Consider the following 14,658-nt stretch of genomic DNA (forward strand, 5'->3'; position numbering starts at 1 on the left):
GTCTCCTAGGAAGCCCTCCGCCGCGAAGGCGCGTTTGTTTGCTGCCGAAGGGCATCCTTCCTGGGCCGGGTACGCAGGAAACACGCCCCACTCCCAACGCCAGGTGCTACAGGAAGTCCCTTTGCTTTTCCTTTCCCAAATGTCTAATTTTGCAGATATTTAAATTTGCAGACTGTACCTCCAGGACCACCCCAGCTGTGTCCCAAGATCGACTTGAATTCCACCCTACCTGTGACCATGTCAGAGACAGACACAGACAGGGCAGAAGCTTTAGGCCCATGCCCCTCACCCTGGTGCTCTTGTCATCTGTTTCAGAAAATATCCCTACATAGCTACCTACAGCCTTACATCTCATGCGTCCCTGGCCTTACTGTGTCTATTTCCTGCTTTCTCTTTTTGCACCATAGTTGAGGATTACTTTTTCTTCCTAGTGGTAGAAGTATCCTACTGGTAAAACTTAGAGAGGAGAGAACCTTAAAAATAGTGCTATGCCCTTTATTTTACTTCATTTAACCTTAAGAGCTTCATTAATGTGTGTTCTATTTCCTAAATACACTGGGCTGCCTATCTCTAGGCCAGGCATTTACCCTCTCTGAACCTTACTTTTGTACTGAAATTTGAATGAAACCTACACAGAAGTACACTGTGGCCCTCTCACTATTTATTTTCTTTCTTTCCTTCCAAGACAAGGACAAAACCAGAGAGAATATCCGTGTTGTTGGGCTCTTGAAACAGTACCGTCTCTGCTGTATCCCAAAGCTATGTTTTCAGCTTCTCTCTGGCATCATCTCCACGCCGCCCTCCTCACACAGTACACACTCCCTGTTTCCAAGTTTTCTTTTCCTTCTGTGCCTCCCTTAGCAGCGTGAGTGCCTCAGAAACTCCCTAGACTCCCTGAGAAGATTCCCGGAGCTCACGTTTAGTGTAGACCCTCCAGTGACCCCAAAACATCAGTCCTCTGTTTCTAGCTGCAGGACAGAACAAGACAAGTGACCTGTGATAGAGACCCCAGTCAGGGCAGGAAGGAAAGTCTGGCATCTGGAGTATCCAGACATGCTCCCTCCTACCCACCATTCCCTTCAACACAATAAATATGTGCTGAGGAAACTTTGGTGTTTGCAGCAGAGGCAGGTACAAGATCTGCCTTCAGGAGTAAAGTGGCCTTCAAGGAGCAGCAGGCACTTCTGGTGGAAATGTTGCATGACAAAGAACAGCATAGTCAGTCCTGCCTGAGAGGTGCAGACCTCTGGAAATTCAGAGGGCTCCTAGGTTAATAGGTTAATTTATTGGTTTGGTTTGGGTGCTTCATGTGTTATTGTACTCTTTCTTTCATACTTCATATAAGGGATTAAATACAGGGCTCTAAAGAACATCCTCAGTCCTTTTTAAAATTATGAACTACAAAAATAAAAAAGGCTCCCCACAAAGTATGTAAAAGAGCTAATTAAAAAATGGGCAAGCGAAATGAATAGACACTTCTCAGAAGAAGTACAGATGGCCAATAAATAGTGAAAAAAAATGTTCAATATCGTGAGGCTATTAGGAAAATACAAATTAAAACTATACTGAAATTCAGGCTCAGGAGATAGCTCAGTAAAATGAGCGCTTGCCTGGCAAGTGCAAGGTCCTGAGTTCAATCCCCAGTATAAAAAAAAAAAAAAAAAAGATACTGAAATTCTAGCTTACTCTAGAAAGAATTGCTACCATTAAGAATCAAATACCGTAATAATACTGCTGAGGCTTCAGGGAGAAAGGAGTCCTTCTAGATTGCTGACAGGAACATAAATTAGTATAATCACTCTGGAGGTCAGTGTGGAGATTCCTCAGAAAACTAAAGCTAGAAATTCCATTTGACCCAGCTATTCCCCTTCTGTATATCTTTCCAAAGAGTTGGAGACATCATATTAAAAGGATACATGCATACCCATGTTTAGAACAGCACAGTTTATAACAGTTAAACCTTGGGATCAGCCTGTATGTCCATCAACAATGAATAGTAAAGAAAATGAGGTATTTATACACAATGGAATTACTCTACCATAAAGAAAGATAAACTAGGGGCCGGGGAGATGGCTCAGTAGAATAAGTGCTTCCCTGGCAAGCGCAAGGACCCAAGTTCAATCCCCGGTTCTGCAAAAAAAAAAAAAAAAAGGAAGAAAGAAAGATAAACTAGAGACTGGGAGTGGTGGCGCATACCTGTAATCCCAGCTCTGGGAAGGCTGTAAACAGGCGGATCACTATGAGTCCAATCTAGTAGTGAGACCCTGTACACACCGTAGACCTTTTCCTAAAAGTACAAAAAAAAAAACAAAACAAAAAACAAAACAAAACAAAACAAAAAAAAACCATTTTAGGCATTTATAGGTAAATGGATGCACCTCAAGATGAGTGGATAATGTTAAGTGAAATAAATCAGACAGACAAGTCTAATTAATGTCCCACACTTCCTCTTAAATGAGGAACTCAAAACATAAAGCGCAAAAGCTGAGCATGGTAGTGTACACCTGTAATCCTAGCACTCAGGAGGCTGAGGCAAAAGGATCCTGCAAATTTGAGCTCAGCCTGGGCTACACAGTGAGCTCAAGGCCAGCCTGAATTGCACACCCATATCCTGTCTCAAAAAACAAAAGGAAAAAAAGACAGGCTCTGAGAGGACAGGCAGTCTTTCCAAATGCAGAGATAATGTAAATAATTCCAGCCAGAGGGACTGACATTTGCAAAGGTCAGAGATGGTATCAGGTAGAGGGAATGTGAGGCATGGTGTGGGATCCTGTCTGGCTGGTGCAGAGTTGAAGGGGAGACAGAAGTGACAGCAAGGCTCAGGCCTGTTGGGAGAACCTGAGCACCCAACCTGAAGGCTTTCGTGTCCACTCCCAAGCTCCAGATTTAGCAAATAAAAATACAAGACGCCTTCTGGGCACGGTGGCACATACCTGTAATCCCAACACTCTGGAGGCTGAGGCAGGAGGATTACTGACAGTTTGAGGCTAGCCTGGGCTATGTAGTGAGCTCAAGGCCAGCCTGAATTACACAGTGAGACCCTGTCTCAGAAAACCAATACATACACATACGTACATACAATGCCCAAGGAAGTTTGAATTTCAAATACATAAGCAAACATTTGTAATGTTTTCTTTTTTTTTTTTTTTTATTTTTATTTGTGTGTGTGTGTGTGGCCAGCTCAGCCCACCAGGGGGCGGGGCTGGCATGTGGTGCTGGGGGATTGAACCGCGGTCCCTGTGCTTTGCCTAGCTTGTTCTAAGCAGGTGCTTTAGACCACTGAGCCATCTCACCAGCCCCTGTAATGTTTTCATGATGTAACATTTGAGAATTTCTTACGCTAAAATTTTTTATTTTCTAAAACTCAAGACTCACCTGTGTTTTATCTGGCAACCAATGTTTGTATCACATTTTAGAGGGTACTGTTCCATCCCCAGGACTGAACCAGGCCTGGAGGAGGTCTTTCTTCCCACTTTCCCACTATGCTTTCCCAAATAAATCTCCTTGTATGAGGTTCCTCAGGGGAAAAAGCAGGGTCACTGGCTCACCTGTACCCTTTGGCATGGGCGCAGGTGCCCAAGGCCTTCTGTGTGCCAGCATAAGCCTTTTCCACCGGGAGCTTCATCCACCCATCATGCACCTGTGAGAACCATGGGAAAAAACCTCCAGTCCCTGCTCTCCAATGAACTCAACCTCCAACATTGCCCTCTGGGCTTTGTGTATGTGTTGTGGTGAAGGAATCAGCCCGTGCCCAGCTTCTCTGAGTGGTAGTTTCAATGTTTAGATAAAATGTGTGCAAGAACTAAAGGCGCATGCCTGTGATGTCTGCTACCCCACAGGCTGAGTCCGGAGAAGGACAAGTTTGGGCAACCTAGCAAGACCCTATCTCAAAATTTAAGTGGGGAGGGGGAGACTGGGTATGTAGCTCCCTGACAAAGTGCTTGCCTTGCATGCATGAGGCCCTGGGTTCAATCCCCAGGACACACACCCCATCTGCCCCCACTTCCACCCCCAGAACTGTGCAGGAAATAGTGCTGTCAAGAGTTCACAGTGGTGGTGTTACATAACGAGGAAGCCAACTTAACACAGTCTCCCGAGCAATGTGCTTGTCAGGGAAGAGACATCAAACAGAAATCTGCTATGTATGGGGCTATGGAGAGGAGGGAAAGTCAGAACTGGGATTGCCACCTTAAGTAGGATCTTACTTTCTCTGCAGAGATCCAAAGTAAGGTGATGGCTTTGACAGGAAGGAGAGTGGGAAGTAAGGCCCATTTACTGAATTTCCCAAACGCAGTGGGTCTATGCCAGGCCCTTTTTATAGGACTCAGTATAGATTGTCCAAGACTTACCATGGCCCAACTTTGTGACGGCATGAACATACTAGACCTTGGAAGGAACTTCTTCCATTTTTATCTCTTTGTGGCCTGGCAACATATGGTACGTACTACATTCCCTCCTGGGGCTGGGCTGTGACATGAAGTCACCTTTCCCAGTCAGCCCCATGGTCGGTCCATAGAATGCTGCACTACTAAGTTAGGATGTGAGTAGGTGGATTAAGTGCATTTTCAACTCACAATGGCTTTTATCAGGATGGAACTTACTGTCAGTGGAGGAGCATCTATACTTCCATTCCCATTTTATGGCTAGGAAAATGGACCAAGAGAGATAGACAATGCTGCAGTTATGGTAGAGCAGGAATTCAAGGCTGGAACACTCTGCCCAACATGTGATTTCCATATGGCACAACACCTGACAGCTCATGCTGATATCCAAGTACTATCGAAATTAAACCCAAGGCTTTTTCCTGGCAATCCAAAGCCCCCTGCCCCTTCCCTGCTTTACTTGCATTTTCTCCTCTGCCTCATACGTATTTCACCCCCTGTTCCATTAGGATATCAGGCTGTCTAGACCGAACCAGGTCCTTAACTTGCACCCCTCTCGGGTCATCACTGGATGGCTGGGTATTGTTGGTAGGAGCCCAGGAGGTTTCCTGAGACTGGCTGACCTAGGCCAAAAGAACTAAGCTTAGGAAAAGTTTACTATTCTTTGGTCAAAGTGTACCCTGAGGGTCGGGGAGATGGCTCAGTGGAATAAGCGCTTCCGTGGCAAGCGCAAGGGCCTGAGTTCAATGCCCAGATCCACAAAAAAAAAAAAAAAAAAAAAAAAAAAAAAAAAAAAAAAAAAAAAAAGAAAAAGAAAAAGAAAAAAGAAAAGAAAAGAAAAAGAAAAAAAATAGTACACCCTGATCAGCGTGGCCACCCTGAAGAACATCTTTGGCAGTGACAGCTCCAATGACCACTTCTGCAATGAACAAGCACCACACAAAGGTCCAGAGCTTCCTTATAAACCAGAGGTCAAATTTCCTGTGCTCCAGAGAAGGAAGACTTAGAAATAGAAGATGAGATATGGCCACTGCATGAAACGTAGAAGACTTCACCTACATCTGGGCATCTGGATTCACAAGACATGAGAGCCTATCCTTTCATCTAGGAGTCTAGCTTGCTGAGGTTCAGCCTCATGACACTGTGTCCACACAAAAGCCTCTCAGCTCCTAAGGCACAGCACCTACAGCAGCTTCCATCTGGGCACCAGCTTTGAGCAGCCCTTGCAGTAGGAGGAAGGAACAGGAAGAAGAGGATGGCCCCAAAGAATGAAGCTTCAATCTCAAGACTTGGAGAAGGGCCCAGGGAGTCCCAGAGGGGAAATGAGGTTATAAGGATTGTCACACAGCTGTTCTGCGGTGAGGCCAGAAATAGAAGCCAGGCGTCCTGACTCCAGGCTGGGTGCTTGAACCCTGGCACTTCTCCCTTAAAGCAGGTTAACTATGCTGACCTACTTATCAAAGGCCACAGGGAAAGAACAGCCTATAAAAACAATGCTCAGGTGTAGGAACAGGAAGTCCCCAAGGCTTAAAGAGCATGTCTCCACCATGCCAGCCAGGCAGCTGGCTTAGTGGGTTGTGCTTTTGTCACCAAGATTGCTGTGGTCACCTTGAGCTATAGGACTGCTGCAGGGGCTGAACAAAGAGCAGTGTCCAGGTGGAGAAGGCCATTACCGACCAGATTTTACAATTATATTTGACCACAGCATGAGAGGACTTTGAGATATTGACTGCTGACACATTGAGATTTAAAAGCACCAAGAAAGCTCTGCCAGCTGCCAGGCTCTTCACTACGTTGGATTCCTGCCTGTCTTACTGGGACAAGGCCAATTCACTGTTTCTAGATGCTACCCTCTCTGGTCCTTGGAAGTTCCTTTCCCATATGAAATTTCAATCCATGTCCACTTGCTTCTGGTTAAAAAAAGTACAGGCCTCGCTACACCATTGCCAAGACTCTGCCCTAGACCAAGGAAATCCAGCTTTCCGTCTCCCTGGCTGCCAGCTGTCAGCAGGTGCTAGTTCCCCTTTGGTAGCCCTCTCCAGCCTGTGTCATCCCTGCTTTCACTGGGGAGCCCACATCTACCCACACTCAGTGGGGCAGGAAGCCCAGGATTTCCATCTTGTCTTCCTGTGATAGGCAGGGCTGGAAGAGAGAGGGAGGCATGGGAAGTGAGTACTGCTCAGGTGGGTGATCTGAGAAGGTCAGCTCTGGCTTTTTGGGCTGGGGCTAAGGAGACCTACATCTCACCACAGCCAGAGGGGTGGGCCTGTCCAGAGTCTGGCCTACTTTATCAAAAGATTATTCAAATAAGATGGAAGAATAGGGAGATAAATGCTTCCTGGAAATTGTAGACCTGGCTCCAAGAACATGTAAGAAGCTGAGCTCAGAAACTTGAATATTGGTACTATGAAGACAACAACATGCAATGTACTCATTATTTTAACTGTCCTACTAACCTGTTTTGAAACTATCTCATTGCTATTTGTTTCTCAATGAAATTAATTTTTAAAAAATGAATTTAAAAAATTATAGTATGCTTCTAAGAATAAAAACATACTTTGTGGCAAAATAAAAAAAAAGAAGAAAGAAACTTGAATAGTGGTGCTAGTGGGGAAGGAGCCATAGCTTGAGATGGGCCAGATGTAAACCTCACAAGGAAGTCTTGCTGAGCTACCTGAACCAAACCCTGCCTCTCTCACCCCTGCTTGATGCCTTGTGTTGGCTTTGGACTGGAAATCACCCTTCTTTGCACTAAAGGATATGATTTTTACATTCATCTGTTCAGCCTTCTATAGCTCTGTAATTAGGCATCTCTGGCCCAAACTCTGCTTGGCCATAGGACTCCTTTTTTTTTTTTTTTTTTTTTTTTGGATTGGGAATCAAACTCAGGACCTTGCGCTTGCCAGCCAGGCATTTGCACCACTGAGCTATATCCCTGCCTCACCAGATTCTTCTTTGAGACTCAGCTCCAGTTCTCAGCTTTTAAATCTCTAGCCTAACTCTTACTTTTCTGACTCAAGAATGACAGCTCAATTCAGCCTTGTAACATGACCCAAGAAAGAGGATGCTCAGAGATTATAGAACAAAAGTAATGGAGAAGTTCAGACGTCTCTATACCATCATACATGTAACAAAGTCATTGCCAACTCGGGTGCCCATTAATATCTGATGTCTGGTAGGGTGGCACCCATGCTCTAAATTACAGAACATGCATTTATTGAGAGTCTACTACCAGCAAGACAATCTGCAGAAGGAGAAATAAGATCATTCTTGTCATCCAGTCTACTGAGTCTAGCAGAGAAAACGAGTTGAGCCAGAAAAATGATGAATCAGAAGACAAGTTGAAATGTAGTCCTAGGAGGAGCCAAGGAAAACTCCACCTGGGTGGGTTGGGAAAAGACATGGAAAGGTGGGAGGGAAAATTCTAAAGAAGACTATAACATGAGCAAAGGCAGGGGTTGGGAAGTCACCACCAATTACTGGCTCATGTGATGGGAATGTGAACCTGCTAAATGGACAGGCTGAGAGACACCGCAAGAAAACAGGTTTCTGTCTACTTTTAGGGATCTTGAGTACCAGGTCTGGAGTGTGGTCTTTCTTCAGTGTCAGTGAGGAGAATTTTTCTGCAGCTGGACATTGAGTAGGCCATCACCAGTATGAACTGTTACAATAGGTGGAGGAGGAAGAGGATCAGAAGGGCGATGGCTAGAGAATGAGCAGGTCACAATGTCCAGACATGTGCCTTCCTGCCTCACGACTACCCCTTCCATGAAGATTCTTCCGGATTTAGAGCCTTGAAGATGTGTGACAGGTCTGTACAACAGTCTCTCCCCCTCCTAATCTTTCCAGAAAGGAGTAAGAAATGATTACAAAGGTCATCTGCGTTCCTGTGCATTCTCTTTCTCCTCCCCTCAGGAAGTGGCCTTTATCGTGACCCAAAGTAGACCACACACACACCTCCTGCTTGGGACTCTTTTCAGATTTAGAGGTCTTAATCAGGCCCAAGGGGCAGGAAACTCCATGCTGTCGACTTAGGGCTTCCTCTGCCTCCCAGCTGCATAGGCAAAGGAGAGAGGAGCTGTTTCTACATTGCTTAGCTTGGTACACGGGAGTTTTCTACTTACAGACTGGCAGCAGAGTAGATCAAGAGGAGAACTGCATTTGCAATGTGTCCTATGTCATTTCTCAGGAATCTAAGAGTGGTAGGAAGCAGCTGGACTAGGTACAAGGCCTAGAGAGAACTCACACAGTGACCTTCAGGTTAATTATGAGCTGGGGTTGGGGAAACTCATGTTTACCAATTTCCTACTAGGTATTAGGCATATTCCAAGCCCAAAACTCAGTGCCTGGCATATAATAAGTACTCAAGACATAATAATTGAATGAAGCTTCTTACTCTATCTCTAAGCCTCTATGAACTATGTAGACTGGAATTAGGATGCTTTTTTTTTTTTTTTTTTTTTTAAGATAGAATCTCTCTATGTTGCCCAGGCTGGCCTTCAACTCCTGGGCTCAGGCAATATTCTTGAATAGCTGGGATGACAGACATCAACACAGCAGGAAACTCATGCCTAGCAGGAAACTCACTGTTGTTGTTTCTAAGACATCCCAGCTAGGAGTAGAACACAGCTATAACCCCAGCACTAAGGAAGACTGAGGCAGGAGGATTGCAGCTCAAGTTTCATCAGAGCAACTTAGTCTCAAAGTAAAAAATAAAAAAGGAATTGGGAAGGCACTGAGTTCAATTCCAGTTTTTTGTGGGTTTTTTTGTGTGTGCTTTAAACATACATTAAAGGGTAGAAGCAGTATTTCAATCTAGGTTTGTCTTCCCAGCTTTGAGCTTTGTTCTTTTTCTTCTGGCTCGTACCAGATTGCAAGGAGATAAGCTACTGTGAGGTACATTTAGTTTAGTTTAGTTGTTTTCTTTTTGAGACAAGAGTTCTCTAAGTTACCCAAGCTAGACTTGAACTTGCCTTAGCCTCCCAGAGTACTGGGATTATAGGAATATTTGGGATGTGGCAACAGATGAGCCACAGACGAAATGAAGCTCTTCTGAGAGCTGAAGGGGTATTTCACAAAGGGGTCCTGTTGACTTGTATCAGTATCCCCAGAGGGCTTGCTGAGAAGAAAGAGGCCTGGGCCCACCTCTGACCATGGAAAGAAACGCTGAACTGTATTACTGGAAGACACTGGTGGGTACCTGGTGGAGGCTGCTGCACGCTCCCCAGACCTCTTTGTTTTGTTTTGGTGGAACCAGGGATTGAACTCAGGCCTTTGCGCTTGCCAGGCCAGCACTTATTCTACTGAGCCATCTCCCTGGCCCCTCCAGCCCTCTTTGGTGGTGGTGGTAACAGGGATAATTCCAGAAAGAAGCAGGGACAGTGCAAGCCACAGATGCCACACAGGGACCTGATAGATGCTCTAATGAAAAGATGAATACTAGCACCAAACTGAGTGTAATTGTTGAGTAGGGTGACTAAGAACCAAGCAGCCCATAATGTCCATGGCATGGAAGAAAAAAGCATTTAAGGAGGAAATTGTCATTTACAAAGGTGCCTCAGGCCTTGGGAAAGATGAAAGACAGAGAGGTTATGGGTGCTCACAGTCTCGGGGGATCAAACTGTACTAGCCCTTCTCTCTCTTTATCTGCTGTACCCACTCAGAAAGAAAGTGTATGTAGGAGTAATGGAGATGGCCAGACTGAAACCTGACTTTGGCAGTGGTCCCCAAATGCCAGCTCTCCAGGAGATGGGCATCCCTGATCAACAGCCCCAACAATCTCACTTCCCTCAGTGACCCCCCCTTCCCATAGAGAAGAAAGGTGCATCAGACTCTTGTGGTTTAATACCATCGATCAACCTGCTAGGTCCCTTTGGCTCACCGCAGTCTGGCTATCTTTTGATATTTCTATCTTTCATTTTTGAGACACAGTAGCTGACATCTATAAACCTAAAAGAGGAGAAGTTTGTTTTGGCTCACATCTTCAGAAGTTTCAGTCCATGGCCAGGTTCCAAACAGAAAGCCATGTGGTGGAAGGGACTGCCTTGGAGAAAGCTGCTCATGTCATGGCAGTCAGGAAAGAGGGAGAAACGGAATGAACTGGGGGAGGAGGAAAGGCCCTTCCAGATGTATCCTCAGGGAGCAGTCAGCAGCAGTGGAGATGACCAGAAGTAACCGTTAGACCCCCACCACACCTGCTTCCTCTGACCAAGAGCTACCTCCTAACAGCAAGTCAGCTGTACCACTTATAATCCAATCACCTTCCGCAAGTCCTTCCTCTGAATACACCAGGCTTTGGGCGGCCGGGGGGAGGGGGTCATGGCAGATCCAAAGCACAATATGCCTATATGAACAGCCAGCTGTCAAAACACTCCAGTCCTCTGTTCTGTATTTCCAACTGTACATGGCTCTCTAGTAACATCCATTTCTTGTGAATCTGCTTAGTGATACCTCCCCAAGTGTCTGGTCATTTCTGTCGTTGCTAACTGCTCCCTTTCAAACATTCCACTACACTTAGTGTACCTTTTGATCATCTCTCGAGTGAAGCAATACTTGCACAAAGGAATCTCGATATATAGGAATGTGAGTCCCTCAAAGCAAATCATATGAGGAGTTCTCTACTTGCCTTATTAACACTTTTATTTCTTCAACAGATAAAAGAAACACAAGGAATATAGTCTTTGAAAACATTTCTGGCCAACTTATTTTGTTTTGGAGACAGGGTTTCACTATGCAGCTCAGGCTGGCTTCATATTTATAGAAATCTTCCTGCCTCAGCCTCCCAAGTACTGGGATTACAGACATGCTCCCCCATGCCCAGCTATTTGACCAGCTAATTGTAGCTATGAAAATTCCAGAAACAGTTAAAGAGATAATATCAGCTTAGAATAACCAAGGAAGGGTATGTTGGGCAAAGTAAATGAATAGACTTCAGGAAAGCGAGTATCAAAAAAATCTGAAAATGAAAAAAAAGAAAAGAAAAGAAAAAGATCTGAAAATGTATTGCAGTCATGACACAGAGATTTCTAAGGGCACTAAGAAGCCTGGGAGAGTCTCCGCCCTGACAGTGCCACTGTCAGGAGGCTCTTGGATGCATCAAGGGTCTAGCACCCTTTCTCCATTGAGGAGAGTTGGTTTTACACTGCCCAGGGCTCCATGTTAGAATAGAAACCAGCTCTGGTTAAGTATTGAAGAAAAAAGAGCTTACTGTAAGGATATACTGTGTTAAAAATAAAAGTGTGGTGGGACATGACAGTAATCCCAACAGTTGGGAGGCTGAGGCAGGAGGATCACTGCAAGTTCACAGCCAGCCGGAGCCTTACACTGAAACCTCATCTCAAAACAAACAAAACAAAAACAAAGAATTTAAAATGATTTTTAAAAAAAATCTAAGACATAAATCAAAGGATGTTAGATAGCCGGGAATATGTCCCAAACTGTCTGCTTAGGCTGCGGTCATTTCTTGTCACAACCATTGGGCCAAATATCATGCCTCCTGCTCCTGTTGCAGTTAGCACTGCTACTGCACTTGTGGACTCCTGACTCAAATGCTGTCACTACAAACAGATTGTGAATCTTCTCACGACTGCCTCAGAAGTCAAAGTCCTGGCAGTGACATCTGATTGGCTGTGCTAGGTCACGTGCTGTGACCAGAGCCAAGGAAGAAAGAGATTTGCTCCCATTTGCTTTCTGTTGTTTGTTTTGTTTTGTTTTTGTTCAGGGTCTCACTACACAGCCCACCTTAGTAGCGATCTTCTTGATTTCTGCCTCCCAAGTGCTGGACTCCGCCTGGACTCCATCGCCGGCTCAGTGCACCAGGAGGAAGGGCCGGCAGCAAACAGCCAGGGATTGAACCCTGGCTCCTGAGTTTACCTAAGCAAGCACTTGATCCGCTAAGCTATACCGCCAGCCCTCCATTTGGTTTTCATAGTAGGAAAATGGATTCCTCGAAAATAAAAAGGCTTGGGTCCTAAGTAGGCGAAAGATACACTTGCACAATTACCCCAATTACCCCAAAGCTACATTTACCTTTCTTCCAAAATTTTCAAGAAAAAAAACTTCTCTTGCTTAGTATAATAACAAAGTTTCTCCCACAATTAAAAACAGACTTATGGGGCCGGGGAGACAGCTCAGTAGAATAAGAGCTTGCCTGGCAAGTGCAAGGGTCTGAGTCCAATCCCTGGTTCCAAAAAAAAAAAAAAAAAAAAAAAAGACTTATACCTTTTCAAAGGGAGGAAATCCTAAGCCCATAAGTTCTTGAATTCAGTTCCAAGTCTTAAGATTTCAGAATGATGCCCATTGCTCCCATTTCATTATGATTTTGCCTCAAGATTTACATCCTGTAAATTAAACAATAGAATTTAACTACATACCATACATGAAACAGTAGATTTGAGAAAGACAGTGACTAGAAGGGGTTTACTTAAAAGAGATAAATAAAAGTATTTGTCCTAGCAAGGAAGAAAACCTGGGTAAAACTTAGTATCAGGAATTCCCTGTGATTGAGTTAATAATGCACAGCCTGCAACCCTAGCATGAGGATGGCCATTTGGTTCAACACCATTGAACAGGCTTTGGGGAGTTTTAAAAGGAACCTGAATGACTTCTGTAGCAAGTAGTCTGATTAACTCAGTTTATTCCATTAGATTATTCCACATGATTCCTCCAAATGGCTTGGCCCATGGTGATGACATCATTTCTTGCCAACAGAACATCCAATATACCTCTTCCCCTAAACTGTCTTATTCTAAGTAAATCCCTCACCACACACACACTATGCTCTGCCCATGATCCACTATTAACTCTTACCTTCAGGTATTTCTTCTTCAGAACAAAATTGTGAGGGAGATATGCTGTGTGAAGTTGTGTCCACGGGAAAGCCATTCTTCTCATCCGGTCCTTTAGAACTAATCTGAGCAGGGTTGTTAGTAGATCCGGTTGGAGTTAACTCTGTGTGAGACATAGATGTAGGCTATGTAGGCTGAGGAAGGACCCACAATGCAACAGGAGTTGACATGCTGGAAGTGAGTGGAACCTTCCACATACAGTGAGTTACACATACAGCAGTGCCTTCAGGACCTGCTGAGTCCTGTTTTTATACACACTGATTTCTAGAGTTCTGCTAACCACACCCACCTTTATGGCCTTGTGGCTCAGATGATTCCAAATTCCTGGTGGATGGCTCAAGATACCATGGTCAATTTCACTTTTTCAAGTCTCTGTAGCAGGCCAAGAAGCATTTCTTACAAGGGTAACCGTTGCTTCCCAAAAAGGTAGGTCATGAGTTGCTAACTGCAAACGATCTCAACAGTGAAAGTCTTCATCAGGCTTACCAAAGCTGCATTCTGTCATGCAGTATGCCACTGAGAATCCGAGCACTACTGGAACTCACTGGAGTATTGTAGCCATGTGGCCATCACATTTACTGGAACATGGAAAATAGTTTCTTTCTCTGTCCCCCACTTAAAACTGAGACATCTTTCAAGTTACTCAATAAACAAGTTAGAGAAGCATAGCAAAATATAGCATGTGTCGCTTGGAAAGTCCAGAGGCCCAGCAAGCACAATGCCCCTCTCAGGGAAAGGATGCTACTACCCACTCTTTACTTTCTATGGACTATCTTAATATGACTGAGTCTACTGAGCCTCTAGTAACTTCTCTGAGATGTCAGACTCTTGAATTTTCTTAGGCTTTTCCTCCCCCTTTTACTCTTCTGTTTTACCCAGGCACTGGAGATACTTGACACTTCTAGGTCCTCAGATCCTACCATCACAATGGTGTCAATATTGTAGACTAACATGATGTCCAATGGGATTGAAAGGCAGTGTCTCCTGTGTTTAAGTGTGACACAGAGACAGAAAATGTAAAACCAACAAAGGTGGTGTAGTTCTGTCATTTTTATTCCAGGTGAAAACAACATATCCTCTGGTGTTTTCTAATTGCTGGCATAGAAAACAAGAATTAGTGATCACTGCAATCTTCTAGGTACTGGGGAAGGCCCCATCCGGAGAACATCCCTTAGTAAAACTTACAGTGATCCACAGGTACTGAGAACCCCTGCTGTTTTCAAAGATCCAGCAATCTTCTATGCTAGCCAAAATAAATAGTTAAGGGCAATATTGTCTAACAGAACCCTCCATCTTGCAGCTAACAAGCCTCTGATGGTGGCAACTATAGGAGTGAGTCCCCAGGGATGTGATGTTATTTTGACTGGGGTTTTTTGGCAGGTAGATAGAATTGCAGACAGTTCCACGTGGACCTGTTTATACGCAGGCCT

General features: G+C 44.6%; 1 protein-coding gene across 3 annotated transcripts in view; it reads right to left on the reverse strand.

Moving 5' to 3' along the window:
• Efr3b (EFR3 homolog B) overlaps positions 1–13,427 on the reverse strand; it is a 103,291-nt gene extending 89,864 nt beyond the window's left edge. For all 3 annotated transcript variants that reach the window (XM_023711036.1, XM_023711035.1, XM_023711034.1), the window contains exon 1: positions 13,191–13,427. In XM_023711036.1, the coding sequence (XP_023566804.1) occupies positions 13,191–13,344 (154 nt within the window). In that variant the 5' untranslated portion in view covers positions 13,345–13,427. The remainder of the gene's footprint in view (positions 1–13,190) is intronic.
• Positions 13,428–14,658: the final 1,231 nt, after the last annotated feature.

This window comes from Octodon degus, unplaced genomic scaffold (genome assembly GCF_000260255.1).
Source record: "Octodon degus isolate 3935 unplaced genomic scaffold, OctDeg1.0 scaffold00019, whole genome shotgun sequence".
Lineage (NCBI taxonomy): Eukaryota > Metazoa > Chordata > Mammalia > Rodentia > Octodontidae > Octodon > Octodon degus.